Below are 26,125 nucleotides of genomic sequence, written 5' to 3'. Positions count from 1 at the left end.
AGACCTTGATTAGCTTGTTCATGTGTGTTTGATTAGGGTTGGAGCTAAAATCTGCAGGACACCGGACCTTCAGGAACAAGTTTGGTGACCCCTGCTTTAGACTTTCAAGCATGAGTTCATAAGCATTGAAGCACACTTTTATTTACATACATGGCCAGTAGATGGAGCTCAAAATCTACAGAAATAAAATCCACCAATGTTTTAAACCTGTTCATTGCTGCCAAGTTCCTATGCAACTGCGAGTGAAGAACAATTTAATGAAGTGCAACAGTGATAACAAGTCTTAAAGTGCTCAAAAAGGATAGAGAGACTAAAGAGAAAACTTGGACATTACTCAGACAGGAACATAGAAACAACAGTGGACTCATAGCTAACAGTGAAACTGTTTATGCCGGTGTCCTGCATAGTTTAGCTCCAACTTTCTTCAACACACCTGCCTGGAAGTTTCTATACTTAGAAAGAGCTTGGTTGGTTGGTTCTGGTGTTTAATTGGGTTTGGAACCAAAATATACAGGACACCAGCACTCCAGAACCGAGTTTTGGCACCCCTGGTTTATATAGCCCGCAAAACAGGCATCAGCGGAAGCACGCTGATTAGGTCAGCTGATCAGAACGCAATACCATGAAAAGGTAAACAGACACACCCAGCCTCGCACGTCACAACAAACGCAGCATTTCTTTGTTTGTTTTGTCTTGTAGTCATTATTTATTTTTATTTTATTTATTTTTGATGAGTGATGTCAAGAAATACAATGTAAGTCAAGTACAACAAATGTAAAGAAAATTTCAAAGGCTAGATGGAGAGTTGAGCAATATCGAGAAATACGTGAAATGATATACAGGCTTGTAGAATTTGCATAGCTTTTTGATTTTTTTGAGGGTTAATATGGACTCATTATAATGTTCACTTCATTTTTAAATGCAACAAAACTAAGCATTTTTAGCTGAGGATTTACATTTATGAATATGAATTAGGTCTTTTTGTCTCTAGAGTTTTCAAAAATTCCTAAAAGAACATCTTTCCAATGTAAATCAATATTTAATCAATATTGACAGCAATAAAGTCAATTACATTTTGCCAAAAAAAAAAAAAAGACACATAAGGGCAATACCAAAATAAACTTCTGGCCTCTGTTTGCAAAAGCTACACATTTCGTCTATATCTTTTTTTAAATTTAGTTAAATAATGTTTGGAGAGATATATTCTGTGAAGGAGTTTAAATGAAATCTCTTTAACCTTGTTTGTTAAGAGATAGCGATTAGGCAGAAGCCAAACTTTTTTCCAATCAACATCACTCATAAACTGATTCCAATATTGTATTTGGTTTTGATGCAACATCCTTCTGGAAAGGGGCTTTTATTGATCTGTTATTATTCTCACAACTTTAGGAAAATCATATTGTACCTATTGAAGAGTCCCAAATGGTGACAAAATCTGTTTTGTTGTTTATACAACATATTTTAGGAGAGATTGCACCAAAAACCATTGCAAATTCAAAAAATTATATTTTGCTAAGAATTCCGTATGTGTAAAGAGAAGACAAATAAAATTCTGAATTAAATAAAACACACACAGCATAACCAATTGTCATTACGGATAAGCAAATCGTACTAAATTATACGAATGAGATCGTACGAATTCATACGAATTAGCCACTGAATCAAAATAAATCAACATTAAACAATAAAGTTTCCATATATGCAAATATATAAATATAAATAAATAAGTAGTTTGACCAAGGAGCAAAAGTCTTGTTTTGAGTGGAGGAAAATAATGTCATTATTTAATTATTATAATGTAAAAATAAATATGCAGAATACCTTGAAATGTAGTTTTATGCAATTTATTACAAAACAATACAAAATTACATTGTTAAAAAAATTAAGTCGTAAAAAATGTCATAAAAAATGCTATAACATGATCAGATGGGTTAATGAATCCCCCCAATATAACATCGAAATAGTTCTTTCATGTAACAAACGGTGAACAATAAATAAGCTTATTTAAATACAGTTCTTTAAATACTGTGTGGCGTAATGATATACATTCAGTGTTTCACTATTTACTACAGTTTTTTAGCTTAAGTGGTTGCACATCAATATATTTGGGCTGAATTTAAACAAACAAATGAAGTTGATCATATTTGTTTGTTTAAATTCAGCCCGTATAAACTCTTTGCAACCACTTACCCTAAAAAAACGGAGTAAATTTAATGAATCATTTTTGTTTTTCAGTGTACAGCGAGCGAATCCTAATCCAGATCTCTGTGAACATCTGTTTGTTGCAGATCCTGGCAGTGAACCGAGTGTTTTCAGGTCTTCAGCTGCATGAAGCCCTCGCTCAGAATCCCTGGACTCTGATTGGCCGGTGCTGGGTCTTGTGACATGGCAGAATTCCCCCCAGAATTCCCACTCTTGACCTCCTGTGCTCTCTTTTCATTGCCAACAGACAGACATCTTCAGTGAGTCAGTGTTATTTATGTTTAACCTGACGTAAGTGGAAGAGAATACACTCAGATTAATATAACGACACATGTTATAAACATTATTAACAGAATTGAGCAGATTTCACTCTAAAAATACAGCTTTTTACCCAAATTTGGGCAATCGCTGGGTTAGCGTTGGGTTAATAATAATAAAAATTCAATTATATTAGCTGCAAATCCAATTGACACATCTATAGTAACAAAAAAGTGGATTTACACTATAAAAATTGCCTTAATTTTTTAGTTTAAACTAATTAAGTTGTCTCAACTTACATCAATCAAACTGACTAAACATATAGAGTTGAGCATTGTATAACTTAAAAATGCAGTTGAAACCTGATCAACTTCTAGCAATAAGTGAAAGTAACATAAAAGCATTTGTTTTGTTTAGTTTTTTACAGTGTTCCAAGGTTTACCATCAAAACATTGCTGTTTTTATACCCAAATGTGGCTAAATTAGGGTTAAAAGTGTCATAAAATATTAACCCAGCATTTTAATAATATTTTTTTGATGCTTAATGTTAATTACCATCTTGTGATCTCAAGTATAGATGTGCCAGTTGGATTTGTGTCTAATATAACCAAGAATAGTTGATTAATACTGAGTAAAAAAACAAGAGACTTCATGAAAATGTATGTACCTTGTCCAGCAGTTCTGCAGTAACAGGCCCTGCTGTTTTTGTGGATTCAAGCAGAGCTGGCCGGATGCTGTTGTTTTGTTCTCTGGTTTTTGAGTCAGTCTGAAAAATAAAAAAATTAAAAATTAACTTCCATGATATCAACAAAATATCCGCTGTGTAAAACATATGCTGGATAAGTTGGCGGTTCATTCTGCTGTGGTGACCCTAGATTAATAAAGGGACTGAGCCGAAAAGAAAATGAATGAATGTATGATTGATATCAACAAAATGTATAGCATTCTGAGTGCTTACTTTGCAAGAGAGTGAAAAGCAAGGTCATTTATAGGCAAAAACCTTGCTTAAGTGTATTAATCAGCCTAATTATACTTATATTTGCAATTAAAACACCTTAAAACATCTTAAAATAAAATAAATTTACTATTTAGAGGCAACTTTGATTAAGTAAAGATTGTTTAGAGTAAAACTGTGAAAATAAATAGCTATAAAATAACTTTCAGTCAGAAAGCCAATGATTGCAGATAGTCAAGAAGTTGCAGATTACTAATGGAAAATAATGACAATTTATAGTACACTCTAAGAAATCCTGGTTTATTTAAACCCAAATTGAGTAAAACATGGACAAACCCAAACACTATCCTACAAATTTAACCCAGAAGTTGATTTAGGATGTATTGCACCCAGAATTATACAGTATATACTAAGTGATAATGAACTACTAAGTTTTATAAATTGAGTCAACAAAATATCTTAGACAGGCTTGATTTTCTTTCTATTGGATATTAAAATAACCCAGCATGTTTTAGAGTGTAGCAAACTAAAGTTGTATATTCTTGAAAAGACAAACACCCTTAAATATTGTTTCTCAATTGTCCTTCTGCGCCGAAGTTTGTTTGCAAGTTGCTACATAGCTAAGCACATTTAATTTTAAGGCTATTTTAGCTGTAGAACAAGACCTGTGCATTGCATATAATCTAAAAAGTTAAATTAAGTTACTTTATATTCTCTTACATTTAATAAAATAGAAATTATGTTCATTTATTGTATATTAGTCACACTTGAAATAACAGATAACACTAGTATAGCACCTGATGCTCAGTTCTCAGTTTCTCGGTTTTTGTACTATTGTATTTTACATGACCAACCAAGACATTTCAAATAAAAGACTGAGATCAAGACCTCACAATGCAATTCGGAAGCATGAATAAACTGAAAGCACCCAGAAATCACAAACTATTGTTACAGCAAAACAATTTTTTGGCAATTAAGTAATGCTGCATAAACTGTAAAAATATTTCTAAATTAGCAGTTTTCCATATTTTGTAATGAATGTTTTTATTTTATTTTATTTTTTATTTATTCCCCTCTTTATTTATGCTTTTTAATTAAATAATGAGATCTTAATCTTTCTTCCAACAACCTTGAACCTTAAGAAAAAGTGGAAAAAGTGACTTTTTTAATAGTTTAAAATGATAGATTGTCTGGGTTGCTGTTGCATATTATGCTACAAAATCTTGCAAGAAACTGTCAAGACATTTTCTTTTATTTTACAGACTTATTTCTCTATATATATTATTTCTTATACATTATATTATTCCAAACTACCAAAATGCCAATAAAAGTCACTTTGTTAAAGTGCAGTGTTAAATATTTAACACAAGTCGACAGCAGAGATCAACGTCCTATAATGCAATTCACAACCATAAATAAACAGAAAACACTATAAATAAACAAAAAAACGTAATGAACAGATGTTTTTATGCGTAAATAAATAGAAACCTATATATCCTGTCCTTTGTATAATCTGACAGATTGACACTTACATGATTTCAATTTTGTCGCAGTTTGGTCTTTTAGGGGTAATATAAAACTCTTTAATGGTGTCCCTGCGAGCACGATTGACGAGAGATGATTCTTCACACTGGCACCGGTCAGGTATTTTAGCCAGAACTGTAAAGGAATAACAGAGAATGGTTAAAATGCATGTCTGTAATACAAAAAAAGCTCCCCGGCTAATGTTAATAACTTCACACACTTTTAGAAGAAGATATATTAAGTGTCTTACCTTGTCCCAGCTGGACGTAAACTACCGCGAGCAGCAGCAGAAGAAGCGCTTTGGGTATAAATGCCATAATTACTGCAAACGATAGGTAGGAAATACTGCGGTGGTGAATGAAGTGCTGCTGGAGTGAAAGTGTGAGAAGTGAAGCTTCTGCTCTGGGTTTTATAGGACACTAGAGGGATTCCCAGGCCAGCAGAATTTCCCAGCAGTCACGTGGTGTCACTACACTGGAATTTCCAAAAAGTCTGCCTGTCGGAGCAGGGAGCGAGCGAGTGAGTGAGTAAGAGAAGGGTGGAGGGGGGGATGGGGAAAGTAATCGAAAAAAGAGAAAGTGCTGAATGAAAAGTTCCAAGGAAATGCAGGATAGATATATGCTGACGCACAGGAGCACATATTGACTTTCAAAGTGAGGTTTGACTAAATGATTGATTATATGTTTGTAGAATGTCTCTCTGTTTAGCAAATAATATAAAATGTGTGTGTGTAATCCTTCTAGGAGTTTATTTTACTGTCCAGTTTTGCATGCAGGCTATTTATTTATCATAGTAATATGTAAACTGGGTAATAACTAGGTTTAGTCATTAACCTAGGTACTAGTTGTTACTTGTGGTAACCTTTAACCCACCCTTGAACCTAACCTTAACCTATGTTAATTATAATTATGTGAGCCAGTACTTTCTTAGGTAGGTAAGAGTGTTGACACATAGTGTCAAATAAAATGCAAGCATAGTTCTTCATGCTATATATATTATTTATTTATTTATTTATTTTGAATTTATTATGCATGTATGTGTGCATGTATGTATTTAAGCCAGTTTAAACTCTTTAAACATATTAAAGTTTAAAGGGTTATAGCAGGTGTAGCTCACTTTATTTATTAAAGCCATCTTCTTGAAGTTCAATAGTAAAACATTCAATGGACATTACAAAAATGTGATTTTATTTCTCAACATAGCATTTATTACTGACCAATATCACAAATTAAATTATTATTATTATTATTATTATTATTATTATTATTATTTTATTTTATAATTTTTTTTCTGAGATTTAAAAAAATTTACAGAATATTTATTGCAGATCAAAAAAAAGTTTGGTATCCAAAATTCTACACAGTATCTTTAATGGTTTCCAAAAGAGAGAAATTCCCCTTACAGAAAACCCCCATGTCACATGATCTTCACATGTAACATACATGAAACATCTGTGGATCTGAAACATAATGTAATCATGTAATAAATTAATTAATTCATTTTCCTTAGGCCTGTCTCTTTATTAATCAGGGGTTGCCACAGCGGAATGAACCACCAACTATTCCAGTATATGTTTTACACGGCGGATTCTTTTCCAGTTGCAGCCCAGTATTGGGAAACAACCATACATACTTATTCACACACATACACTACGGCCAATTTAATTTATTAAGTCACCCGCAAGTCTTTGTACTGTGGGGAAAACCGGAGCACACGGAGGAAACCCACGTGAACACAGGGAGAACATGCAAACTCCACACAGAAATGCCGACTGGCCCAGCCGGGACACAAACCAGTGACCTTCTTGCTGTGAGGTGACAGTGCTAACCACTGAGCCACCATGTCGCCCTGTGGTAAATTAATATTATGTCATACTTTAGATGGGTTTTGTCAGCAACAATATGTAGCAACAGCAGGACTGCTTCTATGATCCATAAACAGTGGTGATCAATTTGAATTGTTTGGAGCAAAGCTCATGTAACATCACATGCATACAGATTTTCTTTAAGGGAAACAACATAAAGGTGACTAAATGAAAGCATAATTTTCAGAATAGTTTTGATATGGAAATAGGGAAAGAATAATGAAATTATGCTCCAATTAAGAAGTCAAAACTGAAGTCATTTTAACCAATTCATTTACTCACTTGATTCATTCAAACAGCTGATTCATTCGGAAATGAAATAAATGGCTCTCCTTATGCATAAAAATTTCACTCAATTGGAAAGCAATGAAAGAAATGTATTTATTTTATACATGAATTTATACGAGTGCATCGTAATTCACAGGGTCATAACATCAACCCAGGCTCATTCTGAAAATGTACCACTTAATACAATTCTGGAGAGCGGCAAATGCATCCCGTTTTTTTTTTTTTTTGTGCAGTTTTTTGATTTCATAAATCCACCAGAGACCGCTGTGTACGCTTTTTCAGATCTCAAATTTCTCTTGCGAGTGCCATTCGCGCCTGCTCTTCTTGTGTAAATCCACCAGAGGATGCTGTTGACTGACTGATTGACCAATCGACTGACCCACCCTCCTCCTTCCCTAAACCCGACCAATCATGTTTTCAAAAGCACAGGTTGATCCGCCCACCCACTTCTCTAAACCTAACTGACAGTTTTAAAAAGCAATTCAGAAAATGAAAAGCCCTCGCCTGATTTTACCATGTTTTCAGATCTTACCACATTCTCACCCTGTTATGTACTTGTTTATTTTATTGTTTGGCTTCTATTTTTGTCTTATCCACTTTCTGGAACCGTTCTTCGCCAGACTTGAACCTCGTTGTCATGGTCAACTCCTGTTGTATGTCTCAAGTCCTCCAATGTAAGTTGCGAGCCACTGGACAAACTGGTAACAGGGGAAAAGCCATCCATACGAAGGTAAGCGGTCAGCTGGTAAGTGAGAAAAGGAACGGCGTCATACCACCCCGTAGCGTTCGTTTTAAAGATGAAATGCAACCGTACGTACTTCTGGATACATAATTCGCGATCTCCAGAAATGTATATAGGGCTACGTTTTCAGAATGAGACAATTTTGTGTTTAAGTGTTTTCTTGAAAAGTCTCTGCTCACCAAGATTACATAAAACAAGATTACATTATTATAAAAGCAGAAATATTATAAATATTAATACAGTAATAATACATGATGATGAATAATTTTGACATAAGCTTACTCGTGACATGTGCATGGACATACAATTCCTCCGATTATCAAAATTCAGCCTGCTTTTAAGCACTGAAACTTGCAAGTTCAAACTAATGGGCATCCCATCCACCATATAGAGAAAAGCCCTGGTATGTTTACCTCAAAATCCTTAATATCTTTTCAAATAAAGAAAGACAGAAATAAACATCATGGATGCCAAGGAAGAGAGTAAATTGTCAGGAAATGATCATTCTGGAAGTCATTTAATTCTTTAAACACTGAGTATTTCCACTCACCGTGTCCATTCCTACTGTACTGTATATGAGCACAGTGGCTACTATGTAGATATATCACAAGTATATTTCTAGAGAAAGTAAATCCCCTCCTTAACCAGGTGCATTATAAACATCTGACGAAATTCAGTGATTCAGAATCCAAGCAGATCCCAGTTAGCGGTGTAATGACGCACGGCTCATGAATCTTCTGCTGTCTGACATGTAGTGGCCCAAACCTCATAATTATCCTGTCTGCCAGAAGATGCACTTGAGTTTTAAGGGTGATTTGCTGTCATTTCCTTTTTGGTTTTGTTTAATGCAAAATGCCTATGGGGATATATTTAGTTCTGAATTAGATTTTCATTCATTACTCCTTTTGTCATACTGTTATTATTATCATCATTTGCTTGATAGCCTAGCAAGGGGCGATTATAGGATTTTCATTTTAGGGGGCTAAGTTAGAGATAAATAGTGGGGAAGGAGGGGTTAGAGCTGAGAGAAATAAAAGTTAGTTGGGGGGTGAGATAAAGAATGGGGTGATAAGGGGATGAGAGATAGTGGGAGGGTAATGTCAAACTTTGTTTCTTTTGTTGGCTTAATTTATAAAACATGAATTATTTTGACTTACACTTACTTATTTAGAAACTGACTCCAATAATTTTAGCTAATTATAGTGAAGTTTTAAAATGTAATCCAATAAGTTCAGCTAACTAAAGTGACGTTTTAAAACTGAAACCAACAAGTTCAGCTAACTAAAGTGAAGTTTTAAAACTGAATCCAATAAGTTCAGCTAACTAAAGAAGTTTTAAAACTGAAGCCAATAATTTTAGCTAACTAAAGTGAAGTTTTAAAACTGAATCCAATAAGTTCAGCTAACTAAAGAAGTTTTAAAACTGAAGCCAATAATTTTAGCTAACTAAAGTGAAGTTTTAAAACTGAATCCAACAAGTTCAGCTAACTAAAGTGAAGTTTTAAAACTGAAGCCAATAAGTTTAGCTAACTAAAGTGAAGTTTTAAAACTGAATCCAACAAGTTCAGCTAACTAAAGTGAAGTTTTAAAACTGAATCCAACAAGTTCAGCTAACTAAAGTGAAGTTTTAAAACTGAAGCCAATAAGTTCAGCTAACTAAAGTGAAGTTTTAAAACTGAATCCAATAAGTTCAGCTAACTAAAGTGAAGTTTTAAAACTGAATCCAACAAGTTCAGCTAACTAAAGTGAAGTTTTAAAACGGAATCCAATAAGTTCAGCTAACTAAAGTGAAGTTGTAAAACGCAATCCAATAAGTTCAGCTAACTAAAGTGAAGTTTTCAAAATGAATCCAATAAGTTCAGCTAACTAAAGTGAAGTTTTAAAACTGAATCCAACAAGTTCAGCTAACTAAAGTGAAGTTTTAAAACGGAATCCAATAAGTTCAGCTAACTAAAGTGAAGTTTTCAAAATGAATCCAATAAGTTCAGCTAACTAAAGTGAAGTTTTAAAACTGAATCCAATAAGTTCAGCTAACTAAAGTGAAGTTGTAAAACGCAATCCAATAAGTTCAGCTAACTAAAGTGAAGTTTTCAAAATGAATCCAATAAGTTCAGCTAACTAAAGTGAAGTTTTAAAACTGAATCCAACAAGTTCAGCTAACTAAAGTGAAGTTTTAAAACTGAATCCAACAAGTTCAGCTAACTAAAGTGAAGTTTTAAAACTGAATCCAACAAGTTCAGCTAACTAAAGTGAAGTTTTAAAACTGAATCCAACAAGTTCAGCTACTAAAGTGAAGTTTTAAAACTGAATCCAATAGTTTTAGGCCATGTCCACACATACAGTGGTATTTTTATAAACAGAATTTTCCCTGCTTCGTTTTTAAAAAAAACTGTCCACATGAAAACACAAAAACACACTATGATGCATGTTATGGGCATGCCAAACCAATAGGTGGCGATAATGACACTTTATACTGAGTTTACATCAAACTGGGAATTAAGTATATATCGCAAGTTATTGCATTCTAGTCAATGCAAACGTCCACAGAGGCAGATTACCATCCCATGGTTGATCAATATGGAATACGCAATTCATTTGCCACAAATGCGCAGAATATGCCTCAATCACGTCTTCAGTGTTTTATAGTATACCCAGCAGTGTTGGCCAACCCAGCTGTGTTTAGCATCCACACGACCACACTGTACCCGGAGTTTTGGAAAATATTCACCCTGGCGGGATTTTTCAGAAGGTTGTGGTTTCAGTCACCTGATGCTGCATTTTCGTGTGGACAAACAGCCAAACCGCTAGAAAAGAGTGTGGTTTTGAAAATACCCCTGTTCACGTGTACAGCTAAATAAAGTGAAGTTTTTAAAACTAAATACAATAAGTTCAGCAGACTAAAGTGACGGTTTCAAAACTTTAATTTGCTGAACTTACTGGTTTAGTTAGGTGAACTTTTCTAAATAAATTTGCACAACTCAAAAATGTCCACAGAAATCTTAGACAGGCTTGATTTTTTTAGTTTGTTTGTTTTAGTTTAATTAGCAAGCTATGTTTTTTCCTCTCAAAATAAAAATGTCTGTCATCATTATTAAAATCTTAGTCCGTTTCAAACCTGTACATTGCAAAACATGTAAATTTGTATGTCTTTATATTTATATATTATTTATATATTTGCTATTTATGGAAATAATGCTATTAGAAATGATATTCACTTTAAATTAAGTTTTGAATTGTTCTTGGTTTAAAGTATAAACTTGCTTAATTTTGATTGCTTTTTTCTGAAAACAAAGTCCAGTATGTTCATTTTTCATTTCAAGTAAAGCATGTTGATTTAAAGGGGGCTGTATGTAACACCTTTCATTTACAAACCACTTTTCATTTCCGAAAGATTTCATCATTTAAGGGAAACCGCATGGAATGTTTGTGGCAATGTCCACCAGTGATAGTTAGTGCAAGATTCAAAGGATGCTATGAGAAAGCATGATGAGTAAGTTGTTGTTTTGACATTCTTGTCTTCTACATAATGGATGAAGCAAAAGACAGAATGCGGAGAGAGCACATGTACTAAATTGCTGTAATCATCGCTTCCATTGTATACCCCTTTTTTTACATGGAAAAAAAAGTTTATTGTGTTTCTCGAAGAAATGGGATGCTGAAGACCAGAGTGATGATGTTGAAAATTCAAGTTTGCATCGCAGTAATAAATTAAATTTTAAGATATGTTTAAATAGAAAACTGTCATTTTTAATTGTAAAAATATTTAGCAAAATGGGGCAGCATGGTGGCTCAGTGGTTAGCAGTCACCTCACAGCAAGAAGGTCGCTGGTTCGAGTCCCGGCTGGGCCAGTTGGCATTTCTGTTTGGAGTTTGCATGTTGTCTCCATGTTCATGTGAGTTTCCTCCTGAAACTGCTCTTCCCTGGATTTGAACCCGGTTTTCGTCAATGTGGTCAACTCCTCTCTGCGTCCACTGGTTGCGGCTGGAAAGCCCTCCACATGAAGGTAAGGGGTCAGCCGGTAAGCGCTAAAAGTAGCAGACTCCGAAATGAGACGCAGATTCACATGAGGTTATCAGTTAGCAAATAATATAAGTATTACAAAAGTAAACATTAGGTGAGCAGGTTACATTGTAACCCCGTGTCCTAACAACAGCTACGTGATGAGATTTGCAGTGATAAGCAATTGGGCTTTTTGCACCAGACGAAACACAACAGAAAATTAAATACAGCCATTTAGAAGCACAGAATAGTGCACTTACTTATGAAATGGTAAGGTTTATAAACTGATTAATACATATTAAACCTCTTTAAAATTATTAAATGTCGATGCTGAATCACTGATATGTGTTGGTTTGCATTGAGTCACAGTTGTAAAGTTCAATTTCAGAAGGTTTATTTTATTTTCAAGATCTGAGGTGAACTATCTGCTGCTGCTTTCAGTAGTATGGCAATAAATGTCATGTAAAATGGCATTCAAACTCATATTATTAACATTTAACACTGAATAAAGCACATGAGGTGTACTTGAGGTGATCATTGTCAGTTTTATGTTGTTCAGGTGCAAGAAATATAAGCCATTTCTAATATATCAATTCGAGGTGTTGGCTAGGACAAAAATGACTCCTTTTAATATGTAAATATTCCTTTTATCGTGTTATGTTACTTTTATTTAGAACACTTTTATTTAGAACAATATTTAAAGTCTTTAAGCTCAATCCTCAGACTCACTCCTTGGTCCTCAATCTGGCAACCTGCGCTTGTGTTTATTTTGATCTAGGAATGCAATACCTAGTTCAACCACTGGGTGTCAAACTTACATACAGCACCTTTAAATGATTGATTAGGAGAAAAATACATTGCTCAGTTAAAGGCATAGTTTACAAAAAAAAATTAAATGTGCTGTTAATATATTCACCCTATGGCTAACCAAAATGTTAGACACCTTTTTCTTCAGCAGAACAATAAACCATGCTAAAACTGTAGTCTTTGGTGGTTCATATACAAGCAAAAACAAAAGAAATATCTAATTAGGAAGGAATAGCTAATTGATGTGCAAGAAACCGTACCATTATTTAGTAAATGTTCGTTTTTGGGTGAGCTATCCCTTTAAGTGTCATGTTAGGTTGGATAGTTTGAGATAATAAGTAGTTATAAGACTTGTTTATTAACATAGCTGGCCTAATTGCTTAGGTAGAGACATCTGTTGCGTTCCTACATTTCTGCAGAGTCACTCTGAAACCAGTGTAAAACAACAGTGAAAAGAAAATCAAGATTCCCAGAATGTGAATGGAGAATGAAAGTAAGTCATAGCCACATTAAAATCAGGATCTGGGAAGACTGACATCCAGACATACTCAGAAAGTCATGATCAACTCATTTGCCCAGTATGCAGAATGGTTTTCTCTGTGAGGCCCAAAAATCCCCCTACAGAAGAGTAGAAATCCACCAGAACATGTGTAGATTGGCTGATAATATTGAAACTGTCAAGATATAAGGATAACTTTTAAAAAATAACATTTAGCACTGCAAGCAAATTGTGACACAACATGGCTAACTATTCTATCTGCTTTTGGAGCTGGGTGCTCTTAACATTAATTAGCATTGCTTCCTAACATCTTTCTGTCGTGTTTTAATATTTTGCTAATATGAATTATAGTGATTGACTACAACGTTTGTATGTTTTATTAATATGAATTAACGTGACTTGCTAACATCTTTCTAGCATGTTTTAATATTGTGATAATTTGAATCAACATTGCTTGCTAGCTTGTTTTAATATTTCCCTAAAATTAATTAACATGACTTACTAACATCTTTCTAGCATGTTTTAATATTTTTTTCATTTGAATCAAGCTTTGAATCAAGCATTATAACAATGATATGTTGCTAGCATGCACAAATTAGCATGTTTTCTAGCATTTTCTAACATTTTTGAAGTTAGCATAAAGCAATAAGTCTTCATTTTGGAATGCAGAGGGCCATAGAGGACCTTATTGTGAAACAACTTGGCTGTCTAACTGTTCTCTTGGCTCTTAGAACTTTCTGTTCTGAGTGACTTTAAGTTAATCAACATGACTTGCTAACATGTTTCTAAATTTGTTTTAATATTTTACTAATGAATTAACAAAAGGTTACTAACATGTTTGTAACATGTTTTAGTATTTTGATAACATGAATTAACATGACTTGCTAACATATTTCTAGCATGTATTAATATTCTGATCAGTTGAACTAACATTGCTTGCTAACATGTTTCTGGCATGTTTAATATTTTGCTAATATAAATTAACATGACTAGCTAACATCTTTCGAGCATGTTTTAATATTTCTTTATAATTTTAACCAATATTGTTTGCCAACATCATTCTAGCATGTTTTAATAATTCTTTATAATTTTAACTAATATTGTTTGTTAACATCTTTCTAGCATGTTTTAATATTCCTTTATAATTTTTACTTATATTGTTTGCTAACATCTAGCATGTTTTAACATTTTGATCAGTTAAACCCACATTGCTTGCTAACATGTTTCTGACATGTTTAATATTTTGCTAATATAAATAACATGACTAGGTAACATCTTTCAAGCATGTTTTAATATTCTGATCAGTTGAACTAACATTGCTTGCTAACATGTTTCTGGAATGTTTAATATTTTGCTTATATAAATTAACATGACTAGATAACATCTTTCTAGCATGTTTTAACATTTCTTTATAATTTTAACCAATATTGTTTGATAACATCTTTATACCATGTTTTAATAATTTTTCATAAGTTTAACTAGTATTGTTTGCTAACATCTTTCTAGCACGTTTTAATAGTTTGATCAGTTGAACTAGTGTTTCTGGCATGTTTAACATTTTGCTAATATAAATTAGCATGACTAGCTAACATCTTTATAGCATGTTTTAATAAGTCTTTATAATTTTAACTAATATTGTTTGCTAACATCTTTCTAGCATGTTTTAATAAGTCTTTATAATTTTAACTAATATTGTTTGCTAACATCTTTTTAGCGTGTTTTAATGTTTCTTTATAATTTTAACTAATATTGTTTGCTAACATCTTTTTAGCGTGTTTTAATGTTTCTTTATAATTTTAACTAATATTGTTTCCTAATATCTTTATAGCATGTTTTAATATTCCTTTATAATTTTACTTATATTGTTTGCTAACAACTTCTAGCATGTTTTAATATTTTGATTAATTGAACTAGCATTGCTTGCTAACATGTTTCTGGAATGTTTAATATTTTGCTAATATAAATTAACATAACTTGCTAACATGTTTGTAGCATGCTTTACTATTTTGTTAATATAAATGAGCATGTTGCAAGCATGTTTCTAATGTGGTCATATTGTTAGCATGTTAGCATAAACTAACATTCTGGCTCGTTATGATTTTGCATCAAGTATGATGCAGTCCTGAATTAACATCTTTGTTGATCCTGCAACGAAATTTTTGTTAGAAAATGTAATCCACCTATTCTTTACCCCTAAACCCATCCATAACCTTAAATTATTCCCAAATTCAGAGGGGAATAATAGTTGGATAACAATCATGTAGAAGTGCATAAACATAAGCCTAAACTTAGCATAAACTGTAAACGTATCCATTAATACTGATTAGCTGATTTGAATGTTTGTTCCAGGACCAACATAGATGTTAATCCAGGAACATGTCCCACTTGGTGAAATCACAAAAAGCTTGTTACCACATGGCCAACATGTTTTATCATTTTGCTAATATCTTGTTAGCATCAATTAACATGTTTCTAGCATACTTACCAAACTGTTAATACAAATGAACATGTTACGGACATGTTTCTGACATGGTTAACATATTGGATTGTTAGCATGGATTAGAATGTTGCTAACATGTTTCTATAATGCTGTCATACCCCATAGCTAACATATTTTAACAATTTGCTAACATGAATTGACATGTTTTAGGTATGTGTGCCATATTATTAGCATAAATTAGCATGCTGCTAATATGTTTCTAGCATGAGCATGATTCTAAAGTGCATCTAGTATCCTTGGCCTATTGTAACATTAATGTTGTTTGCATGTTTTAACACAAATTAGCATGTTGCTATTACATGTCCAACCAGGTACAGCAATCATAACCTAGTATAGCCATATAGCAGGTAGCCTTAAAGTCAGTTAATCTTTCTTTTTTCTCTCTCTTTGGAGTACAGAAGACCAGAGCAGCCTATTGTGAAATAACTTGGCCGTCTAACTGTTCTAACTGGTCTTTGGACTCAGTGAGAGCAAGCTGCATTCATTTGTTTACATTATGGGTAACTTCGTGCAAACACAGAGCCCTCAGTTTTTCACACTGTTTTTGCAGAGTCTGTTTCAGTCAAGCAGTGTTGAGCAAGCTTTCTAAAGCTTTCTGGCATCGGGACAACATTCTTTTTGGGTTAAATAAATCCTGACCAGCGTCTCTGAGAACCACTGTGGTTTAGGGGAAATCGAAACCTAACTAGATTGTGTTTATTAGAGCATGCTGACTGTAATTGCTTTCTTCTGTGCTTCTTTTTAGTGCATTTGGAGAAAAGTCATTTAATGCAAAGCCTAAATTACTTTTTATTATTATTTTAAATTCTGTCATGAACATTGACATTTGTAATGATAATGATGGCCTGCAATTAAAGAGTAAATTTGCAAATATGTAGGCTACGGCATATTGTGACACACTGAAAGAAAAACATATAAAATATACACAGTTATAATTAATATATTTTATTACGATAGATATTAGCATGCTGTTACCATTAACATGGACAAGCATGCTTTATTATAAGGTTCTTTACATGGTTAGCATTATGTAAGCATGAATTACCATGTTACTAGCATTCTTAGTAGGCTATATCGTAGCATAAAATTGCATGTTTGGTTGGTACAAGCACCATTACCATTATTAAAATGAGTTAGCAGGCTGCTAACATGTTGCTAACATGCATAGGTTATTTACAAGGCTTTGCTAATGATACACACTGTGTTTGTGTCAAGCTAACAATAATAAAATCACCACGTTTCTAGCATGGCTAGCATATTATTAACTTAAATTAGCAAAATGTTGGCATAAATGAGCATGTTTATAACAAGGTTAACATTGTTACCTTTAGTTAGCATGTGGCTAACATGGTGCCGGCATGCATGGGCTATTTACAAGGCTTTGTTAATGATACACAGTGTTTGTGTCAATTAATAAAATCACCATGTTTCTAGCATGGTTAGCATACTATTAGCTTAAATTAGTAAGCTGTTAGCACAAATGAGCATGTTTATAACAAATTTAACATTGTTACCATCAATTAGCATGTGGCTAACATGATGCCAGCATGCATGGGCTATTTACAAGGATTTGCTAATGATAAACACTGTGTTTGTGTCAAGCCAACATTAATAAAATTACCATGTTTCTAGTTTGGTTTGCATACTATTAGCTTAAATTAGCAAGGTGTTATCATAAATGAGCATGTTTATAACAAAGCTAACATTGTTACCATCAATTAGCATGTGGCTAACATGATGCCAGCATGCATGGGCTATTTACAAGGCTTTGCTAATGATACACACTGTGTTTGTGTCAAGCCAAAATTAATAAAATCACCATGTTTCTAGCATGGTTAGCATACTATTAGCTTAAATTAGCAAGGTGTTATCATAAATGAGCATGTTTATAACAAGTTTAACGTTGTTATCATCAATTACCATGTGGTGCTAACATGGTGCCAGCATCTCGTAGGCTTGTTACATGACGTTGCTAATAGAAAGACAGTTTGCTTATGTCTTGAAAGCAGAAAGTATAAAAATAAATATCAGTCCTACTCAGTGACACCAAATCATTGTGTTTTATGCTCATATCATGGCGAGGTCGTCAGGACTGCTCCGCACGAGGGTCACTCCGATGTGTTGTGTTTGTGCAAACAGCCAGTCCAGCGGGTCCTGATGTGAAGTGTTTGGGCTCTTGCAGTGGTTCAGGGTCAGTGATGTGCTGTCAGGTCTGCTGAGGGCCCAGGGTCTGTGTGCCAAGCTCATGCTGGGGAATCTTGCGGTACGCGGTGGACACAGACGGGAGCGCTGCAGGGGCCCGCTAAGGGGGTAGCTGGGCTGGGACAGCTCCCGAATCGACTCCATGTACTCCTCCAGACTGTGGGCCTGAAGCTCGCTCTCCTGGAGCTCTGCGATGGTGGGCAGCAGATCCACCGAGGGCCGCCGCCTCCTGGGCTTCATGCTGGAACCCACAGAGTTATGTAAGCACTGCATTCACACTTCAGTTATTACAAATTATTTATCGCAAACATTTGATAATGAACCTTGAGAATGTGTTAAGTATGATTCACAGAGTGTCTGTGGCATTGGGTGGTATAGCTGACATGATTCCAGTCTGTTCCTAGGAACTGCATGCTTGTTATTTTTTCATTTCAGCTGTTTCTGTATGACTTTTGCCAAGTTATTTATATGCTATCATTTTTCCCAAATGGTTTACATGCGTTAACATTTTGTTAGCGTGGTTTCCTTGTTGTTAGCATGAATTATATGTTGCAATTGTCTGCATACCTTGATTAGATAGCATACAGTATGAAAAGATATGTGGCTAGCATGTTTCTAACATGGATTAGCATGTTTTGCTATTAATCTTTAAGCTTATTATCATGTTGAAAGCATACAAGCATGATTATAATATTGCTGCTAAAACAGCATAATATTGCTAGCACGTTTCTAGCACAAGTACACATGTTGGTTAGATAAAACATGAATATGTTGTTAGCATGCTAGCATAAATTAGCATGTTGAGCTAGGATTAGGAACTGACAGAGTTATGTAAGCACTCAGTTACACCTTTATTGCTAATTAATTATTGCAAACATTTGATAATGAAAGCTTTAGAATGTGTTAAGTCTGTGTTATCAGGAGGTTTAGCTGGCACGATTCCAGTCTGTTTCTAGGAACTGTATGCTTGTTATTCTTTCATTTCAGCTGTTTTTGTAGAGTTTTGCCAAGATATTTCAATGCTACCAGTAGCAATTTTTTTCCAAAAATGTATGAACATTTTGTTAGCATGGCTTCCTTGTTGTTATCATGAATTAGATGTTGCGATTGTCACTTTAGTTCGCATACAGCATGAAAGAGTATGTGGCTAGCATGTTTCTTGCTTGTATTAGCATGTTTTGCTATTATGCAAGCATAGTTATGTTGAAAGAATGTAAGCATTGTTACTAAATTAGCATAATATTGCTAACATGTTTCTAACACCAATAAGCATGTTGGTTAGATAAAACATGAATATGTTGTTAGCATGCTAGCATCATTTAACAAACCCAACTGATTTATGTAAGCACTGCATTTACATCTTAGTTATTGCAAATGAATTATTGTAAACATTTGATAATGAACCTTGAGAATGTGTTATGATTCACAGAGTGTCTGTATCATCGTAGGATTTAGGTGACATGATTCCAGTCTGTTCCTAGGAACTGCATGCTTTTTATTCTTTTATTTCAGCTGTTTTTGTATACATTTTGCCAAGATATTTCTATGCTATGATTATTTTTCCAAATGGTTAGCATGTATTATCATTTTGTTAGCATGATTGCCCTGTTGTTAGCATTAATTAGATGTTGCAATTGTCAGAATAGCATACAGCATGAAAGAGTAAGTGGCTAGCATGTATTAGCATGTTTTGATACTATGCTTCAAAAATCCTACTGAAATCATGTAAACATGGTTATAATATTGATACTAAATTAGCAAACTATCGCAAACATATTTACTCAAATAAACATGTTGGTCAGATAAAACATTAATATGTTATTAGCGTGCTAGCCTAATTTAGCATGTTGAGCTACGAATTAGGATTATTTGAGCAATCATTTACACCTAAGTTATTACAAATAATTATTGCAATCATGTGATAATGAAAGAGTATGTGCTAAGTATGATTCACAGAGTGTCTGTATCATCGGGAGGTTTAGCTGATATGATTCCAGTCTGTTTCTAGGAACTGCGAGCTTGTTATCTTTTCAATTGAGCAGTTTTAATTGTACAATTTTGCCAAGTTATTTCTATGCTATCAGCAGGTTACATTAGAGCAATCCAGAAACATTTACTGAAGTTCTGCAATCACAAACCAGATTAATAACATTCATTCAGCATTCCTGTAAAATGTCAACTTACCCCATGTTTTTAATTCGGTTGAAAATAAAACAATAAATGTAAATAAATGATCAGCCTGATTGTTTGTGATTATTTCAGCAAATGTTTGTATACTTGCATACAGTAAACAGGTTCTGGCCCTTGTATGACATTTAACCCATATTCTTTGGCCATTTTAGACCCATATATTTTGTTTTTTTTGGAATTTTTAAAAATGACAGATTCATCTGAATGGTCTAAAACTGCTTGACTTTGTTGGGATTTGGTATGTGTACACACACAAAAATTGAGGCAATGGTTCAAGCATGCTAATAGGTTGTAAAAATAGTTGGTGCTAATCTGCCTTTTTGTTTTTGAATGGCAAAGCCTTTATTTTAGCTAGCCAGCAGCTAGCTCTCTGCAACTCTTACATGGTCACCCACTAAAGCTAAGCAAGGCTGCTTCCAGTCTGGATGGGAGACCACATGGGAAAGCTAGGTTGCTGCCGGAAGTGGTATTAGTAAGGCCAGCTGGCGGTGCTCAACCTGTGGTCTGTGTGGGTCCTAACACCCCAGTATACTGATGGGGACTCTATACTTCTCAGTGAGCGGCCTCTTTCAAATGAGATGTTCGTGAGGTTCTGACTCTCTTTGGTCATTAAAAATACCAGGATGTCCTTTGAAAAAGAGTAGGGGTTTGACCCAGGCATGCTGGCCAAATTTGCCTACTGGCCTCTGTCCAACTATCCCCATATCATAATTGGCTTCATCACTCTTTCTTCTCTCCACCAATCAGCTGGTGTATGGTGTGCAGTCTGGCGCAATATGGCTGCCATCGCGTCATCCAGGTGGATGCTGCACACTGGTGGTGGATGAGAAGATTCCTCCCAGAATGTATGTTCCCCCAGAAAATGTGTAAAGTATTTTGATTGTCCTAAAATGCACTATATAAACGTAAGAAATGATTATTATAATATAAAGAATTACTGCAATAATTAAAAAACAATTAAACATAAAAATTACCAAAAATTCATTGCTTTCAATGAGGGAAAATTGGATGTTAATTTCTGCATAAATATTATTTATTACAATAAAACTCTTTCAAAATTAAAAAGAAAAAATATTATCAAACAAAAATAAATTTGATTGATTTTATTGAAGACTTAAATAAAAACTTTACAGGCATTCATCCCATTTTTGATCGTGAAGTCCACAAGTGTGATTCACAAATAAGGATCACCAGAGAGTTTTACATAACAGTGGTTTGTTCTGTAGCCAATCAAAAAACAGATCGTAAAGGGGCTAATAATATTAACCTTAAAAATATATAATCTTAGAATTAAAAACTACTTTTTACAGGCAGCCAAAAAGAAATAAGACTTTCTCCAAAAGAAATATATATACAGGTTATAGGAATTACTGTGAAAATAGCATTGCTCTGTTAAACATGACTTGAAATATATTTATAAAAAGAATAAAATATTCACAGGAGGACTAATCATCTTTCCTTCAACTGTACATATATTTTACATGCACTATATACTAACTGCAAAGACTCACCTAAGTGTGCTCTCTCTTGCTTTCTCAAGTCCAGATCTCTGTTCTTCAGTCAGTCAGAAGCGTCTGCTGAGGATTTACTACTATTACTGACTTTAAATCCTCTAGCATCAAGAGCAAAGCTGCTAAAAATAAGTAAAGGGCATCCCGAGTATTTAGAGTGTGTCTGTTTGTTTGTGTGTGTGTGTGTGCGTGTGTGTGTGTGTGTTTATTTTTTAGGTCAGTGCATGTGTTTTCAACAGGTAACAATCTTATACAACACTATAAAAAAGTATCCATTAATTAACAGGTTCTCTATTTAGCGTTTATATTTTCATTTAATTATGGCTATTAATTGCATTATGGGACTATTTATCTCTGCTTGGGCGACTTTTGATGTTGAAAACTCCACTGCGTAGTTTGACAAAGCATGTGTTTAATGTGTTCCTCGTGCGTTTTGTTGTTTTCTTTTTCTAAATAAACACATTCCAATTTTGGTTCTTGCAACACATTTGGAACAATGTTGGAACAATAAAGCGTTTACCACTTTGTAATGTTGTCATTCCTTTTCACAACACTTAAAATGTGTTTAGGAACTGAAGACACCAAGTGATAAAGTGTTTCAGGTGTAATTTTGTCCCATTCTTTCTGCACACAAGGTGGGCAACAGTGGTCTTCATTTGCACTCCTAACACATTCTCACATTCTCTATTGGAGACAGGTCAGGACTGCAGGCAGGCCAGTCAAGTTCGTGTATCCTCTTTCTCCGCAGCCAGGACTTTGTAATGTGTGCAGAATATGTCACTGTCTGTTAAAATATGCATGGGTGTCCCTGTAAAAGACGCCAGCATATTGTGCTCCAAAATTTCTGTGTACTTTTCAGCAATAATGGTGCCATCACAAACGTAAAAGTTACCTTTGTTAAGGGAACTGACACAACCCCATACCATAACAGACCCTGGCTTTTGGACTTGTTGATGTAACAGTCTGGATGATCCTTTTCTTCTTTAGTCCGGAGCACATGGTATTAATTTCTCCCAAAAAATACCTGAAATAGTGTATTCCCAGCACACATTTCCACAGAGAAGTTGACGGTGCTTGTGGACACTGTTAACATAGGGCTTCCCTTTGGCACAGTTCAGTTTTAACTGGCATTTGTGGATGTAACTATGTGTTGTGGTACTTGACAAAGGTTTGTCAAAGTAGTTCTGAGTGAAATCGCTTATAGATGAATGACGATTCTTGATGCAGTGCCACCTGAGGGATCGGAGATCACAGTTGTTCAGCTTAGGTTTGTGCCTTTGTCCTTTACGTGCTGAAATTCCTCCAAATTTCCTTCAAAAGGCACTTTTTTACACTTTTCAACACCAAAAGTTGTTGGAGGAAAAATGAAGGTCTTATAATGCAAATCAAATGTGTAAATAATAATAATAATAATAATAATAATAATAATAATAAACTGTTAATTTACTGATTTTTTTACAGTAAACCTTTCTAATGTACTGTATTTTATATTATCATATTTGTTTCTGTATTATATATCTGCACAGCTGATTTGCATTTCTCACTTTAATTCTATTCATCTCATTATGTTGTGCAATATTTGCTGAATCTTTCATCTTCATTTTTGGAAACAGTATTTTAGATGTTTGTTTTCCTCTTGTTCTTTTTTTTTTACTTGACTTAAAGTTGACTGAATTTCTCAGGACGAACGGATTAATTCCAGTTTGAACAAGTCAGATGTAATTGTGATGGAAGATTATTGCGAAAGCGTCTTCTGAATGTGTGCCATCTCTCTTTTATCATCCAGACATATTCCCACAGTGTGGACCGCAGATCCTTGTCAAGGCTGATTAAAGGACTCATGACTGCTGTATCAACACCGCTGTTTTCCTTCAGGCTTTCAGAACAGGTATTGCAGATCAGATCAGTAATTACAAGATTTCTCATGGCTCTGATTCACAGAAAACATTTAGTAACCTTGATTGCTGTGTGTGTTACAAGGCTTTAGCAATTAATGATATAATAAAATAGCAACATATATGTTAATTGCTTGTGGTATTTAAGAAATGTTGATATATGTGGTCTTTGATGGAAATGCACAGTCCAAAACTCAGATCACAGTACACATGTCCACTGTGTGATGGTCCATCCCAGATGCCTCCGAGCCCAGAGAAGTTGACGGTGCTTGTGGACACTGTTAACATAGGGCTTCCTTTTGGCACAGTACAGTTTTAGCAATTAGTGATCTAATAAAATAGCAACATATATAAATTGCTTGTAGTATTTAAGAAATGTTGATATATGTGGTCTTTAATGGAAATGCACAGTCCAAAACTTCACAAAAAAAAAAAGATTTCACTTTATTTCTATTTCTATTTTGCTAATACACTGTAAAAATGCTTGGTTTAACATAATTCCTTCATGTTGTCCCAACACGAGCTGAATAAGCTAACTTGTTTTAACATATTTAAGTGGATTGAACGTAAAACAATTAAGTTGTCCCCAAAAAAACTTAAGAATTGTGTTGATTCAGCTCATTTTAACAACATAGGCTCATTCTGAAAACGTAGCCCTATATACATTTCTGAAGATCACGAATTATGTAGCCAGAAGTACGTATGCCTGCATTTCGTCTTTAAATGAACACTATGTGGTGGTATGACGCCGTTCCTTTTCACTCTTACCAGCTGACCAGCTTACCTCCGTATGGATGGCTTTCTCGCTGTTACCAGTTTGTCCAGTAGCTCGCCATGTACACCTAAGAATGGTTCCAGAAAGCAGGTAAACAAAAACAGAAGCCAAAAAATTTAATAGACAAGTAAATACCAGGGTGAGAATGTGGTAAAATCTGAAAACATGGTAAAAATCAGGCAAGGGCTTTTTTTTCGGAATTGTTTTTGAAAACACTATCGGTTGGGTTTAGGGAAGGAGGAGGGTGGGTCAGTCGATCATTCAGTTAGTCGACAGTGGCCTCTGGTGGATTTACACAAGAACAGAAGATGCAAATGGCACTGGCAAGACAAATTTGAGATCACAGCGGCCTCTGGTGAATTCGTGAAAACAAAAATGTATATATAAGATATATAATAAATTAAGTTATCCGGTTTCATTTTTAAATGCTAGAATCCATATGTTAGGAATTTATTGTGTAATTTGAAAGTTTATGGCTAGAATTCAGCCAGATCTCATGAGAAAACATAAGTATTTTACGTTTTGTCATGTTAGTGGCTAATTCGTACGGATTCGTACGAATTCAGTCGTACGAAATTGTACGATTTTAAAAAGGAGGTGTGGCACCTAACCCCACCCCTAAACCCAACTGCCATTGGGGGATGAGCAAATCATACTAAAATGTACGAATTAGATCGTACGAATTCATACGAATTAGCCACTAAATCAAAAAGTTACGAGATGCCGTGAGATTGTGTTGCTAGAATTATATTCATACAGTATATTTTATATTGATAATTTTATATATAACTATTTGGATTAATATGTTTTTGTCTGAGTAGAATAGAGTACTTGTGTGCTTTATAAGTGTTTTCTCTTCAGTGTTGTTTTAGGTTTATTTTTATTAGTTTTGTGTTATTTAACCATGAACTGCACACATTTTGAGTACATGATAGTTTTTTATTATTCTTATTTTTTTAAGTCTAATATTAAGATACAGAAACCAACACAGGCTCATTGTGGATACATATCCCAGTCTACATTTCTGGAGAGTACAAATTATGTAGCCAGAGGTATGTCTGGCTGCATTTTCTCTTTAAAGTGAATGCTATGGGGTGGTATGACACCATCGATGGCTTCTGTTCCTTTTTTACACTACCAGCTGACTGCTTACCTCCATACGGGCGGCTTTTCCGGTGTCATCAGTTTGCTCAGTTGCTCACCGCATATGTCGGTGGACTTAGAACATGGAGCGGTGTTAACTGCGACGATGGGGTTTGAGTCTGGCAAAGAACGGTTCCAGAAAATAGGTTAAACCTAAGCAATAATAAAATAAATAAACAGTCGGAAAACGTGGTGAAATAATTTTCAAAGATTGATTTTGAAAACACTATTGGTTGGGTTTAGGGAAGGGAATGGGTGGGTGGGTCAGTCAGTCAGTCAAGAGCAAGCTGACCTGGTTGGCTGAAATGTATATTCTGCCCTCTGGTGGATTTATGTGAGAAGAGGACACGCGAGAGAATCTTGAGATCTTAAAAAGAGCATACACAGCGGCCTCTGGTGGATTTGCAAAAACAAAAACTGCGAGCAGACGTACCTCCCATCGCAAATTTTGATGACCCCAGAAATGTAGACCTAGGTATGTATACATAATGAGCCTGGGATGGCAAAAACACACAAAATAACAATTCATTTTATAAATTATTTGCTGGGAAAAATGCTGGGAACTACAAATCTACTTCTACTTAATAAGTTTGATATTTATCTAATTCAATAAAATTTTGAGTTTGTGTAACTTGTTTTAATTATTTCAATGAACTTTTTAACTATTTCATTAAAACTCATTCCATTTAAGTAAAGTTTAATATCTTAAACTAATTTCGAGAGGAGTACGTGCTCATGATTAACCCAGCTGGCTCATATTAGCTAATCACA

General features: G+C 34.4%; 2 protein-coding genes and 1 long non-coding RNA gene across 3 annotated transcripts; 1 reads left to right on the top strand and 2 right to left on the bottom strand.

Moving 5' to 3' along the window:
* Positions 1-1,828: 1,828 nt before the first annotated feature.
* On the bottom strand, positions 1,829-5,337 carry cxcl18b (chemokine (C-X-C motif) ligand 18b). Its single transcript, XM_056467002.1, has 4 exons — positions 5,190-5,337; positions 4,948-5,074; positions 3,128-3,226; positions 1,829-2,488 (listed from the first exon to the last, which is right to left on the bottom strand). Exons 1-4 carry the CDS (start codon positions 5,254-5,256, stop codon positions 2,437-2,439), a joined length of 345 nt encoding a protein of 114 aa, XP_056322977.1. The 5' UTR covers positions 5,257-5,337; the 3' UTR covers positions 1,829-2,436.
* Positions 5,338-16,658: 11,321 nt separating this feature from the next.
* On the bottom strand, positions 16,659-21,645 carry si:ch73-6k14.2 (uncharacterized). Its single transcript, XM_056466812.1, has 2 exons — positions 21,542-21,645; positions 16,659-18,081 (listed from the first exon to the last, which is right to left on the bottom strand). The coding sequence occupies exon 2, from the start codon at positions 18,078-18,080 to the stop codon at positions 17,706-17,708; it is 375 nt and encodes a 124-aa protein (XP_056322787.1). The 5' UTR covers position 18,081; positions 21,542-21,645; the 3' UTR covers positions 16,659-17,705.
* On the top strand, positions 17,922-24,283 carry LOC130236234 (uncharacterized). Its single transcript, XR_008838454.1, has 3 exons — positions 17,922-18,100; positions 23,328-23,429; positions 24,208-24,283. It is a non-coding gene; the product is annotated as an uncharacterized LOC130236234 (long non-coding RNA).
* The last annotated feature ends 1,842 nt before the right edge of the window (positions 24,284-26,125 follow it).

The sequence above is a fragment of the Danio aesculapii genome, chromosome 1 (genome assembly GCF_903798145.1).
Source record: "Danio aesculapii chromosome 1, fDanAes4.1, whole genome shotgun sequence".
Taxonomy (NCBI): domain Eukaryota; kingdom Metazoa; phylum Chordata; class Actinopteri; order Cypriniformes; family Danionidae; genus Danio; species Danio aesculapii.
The sequence above is the reverse complement of the archived record's forward strand: the minus strand, read 5'-3'. Positions and strand labels throughout refer to the sequence as shown.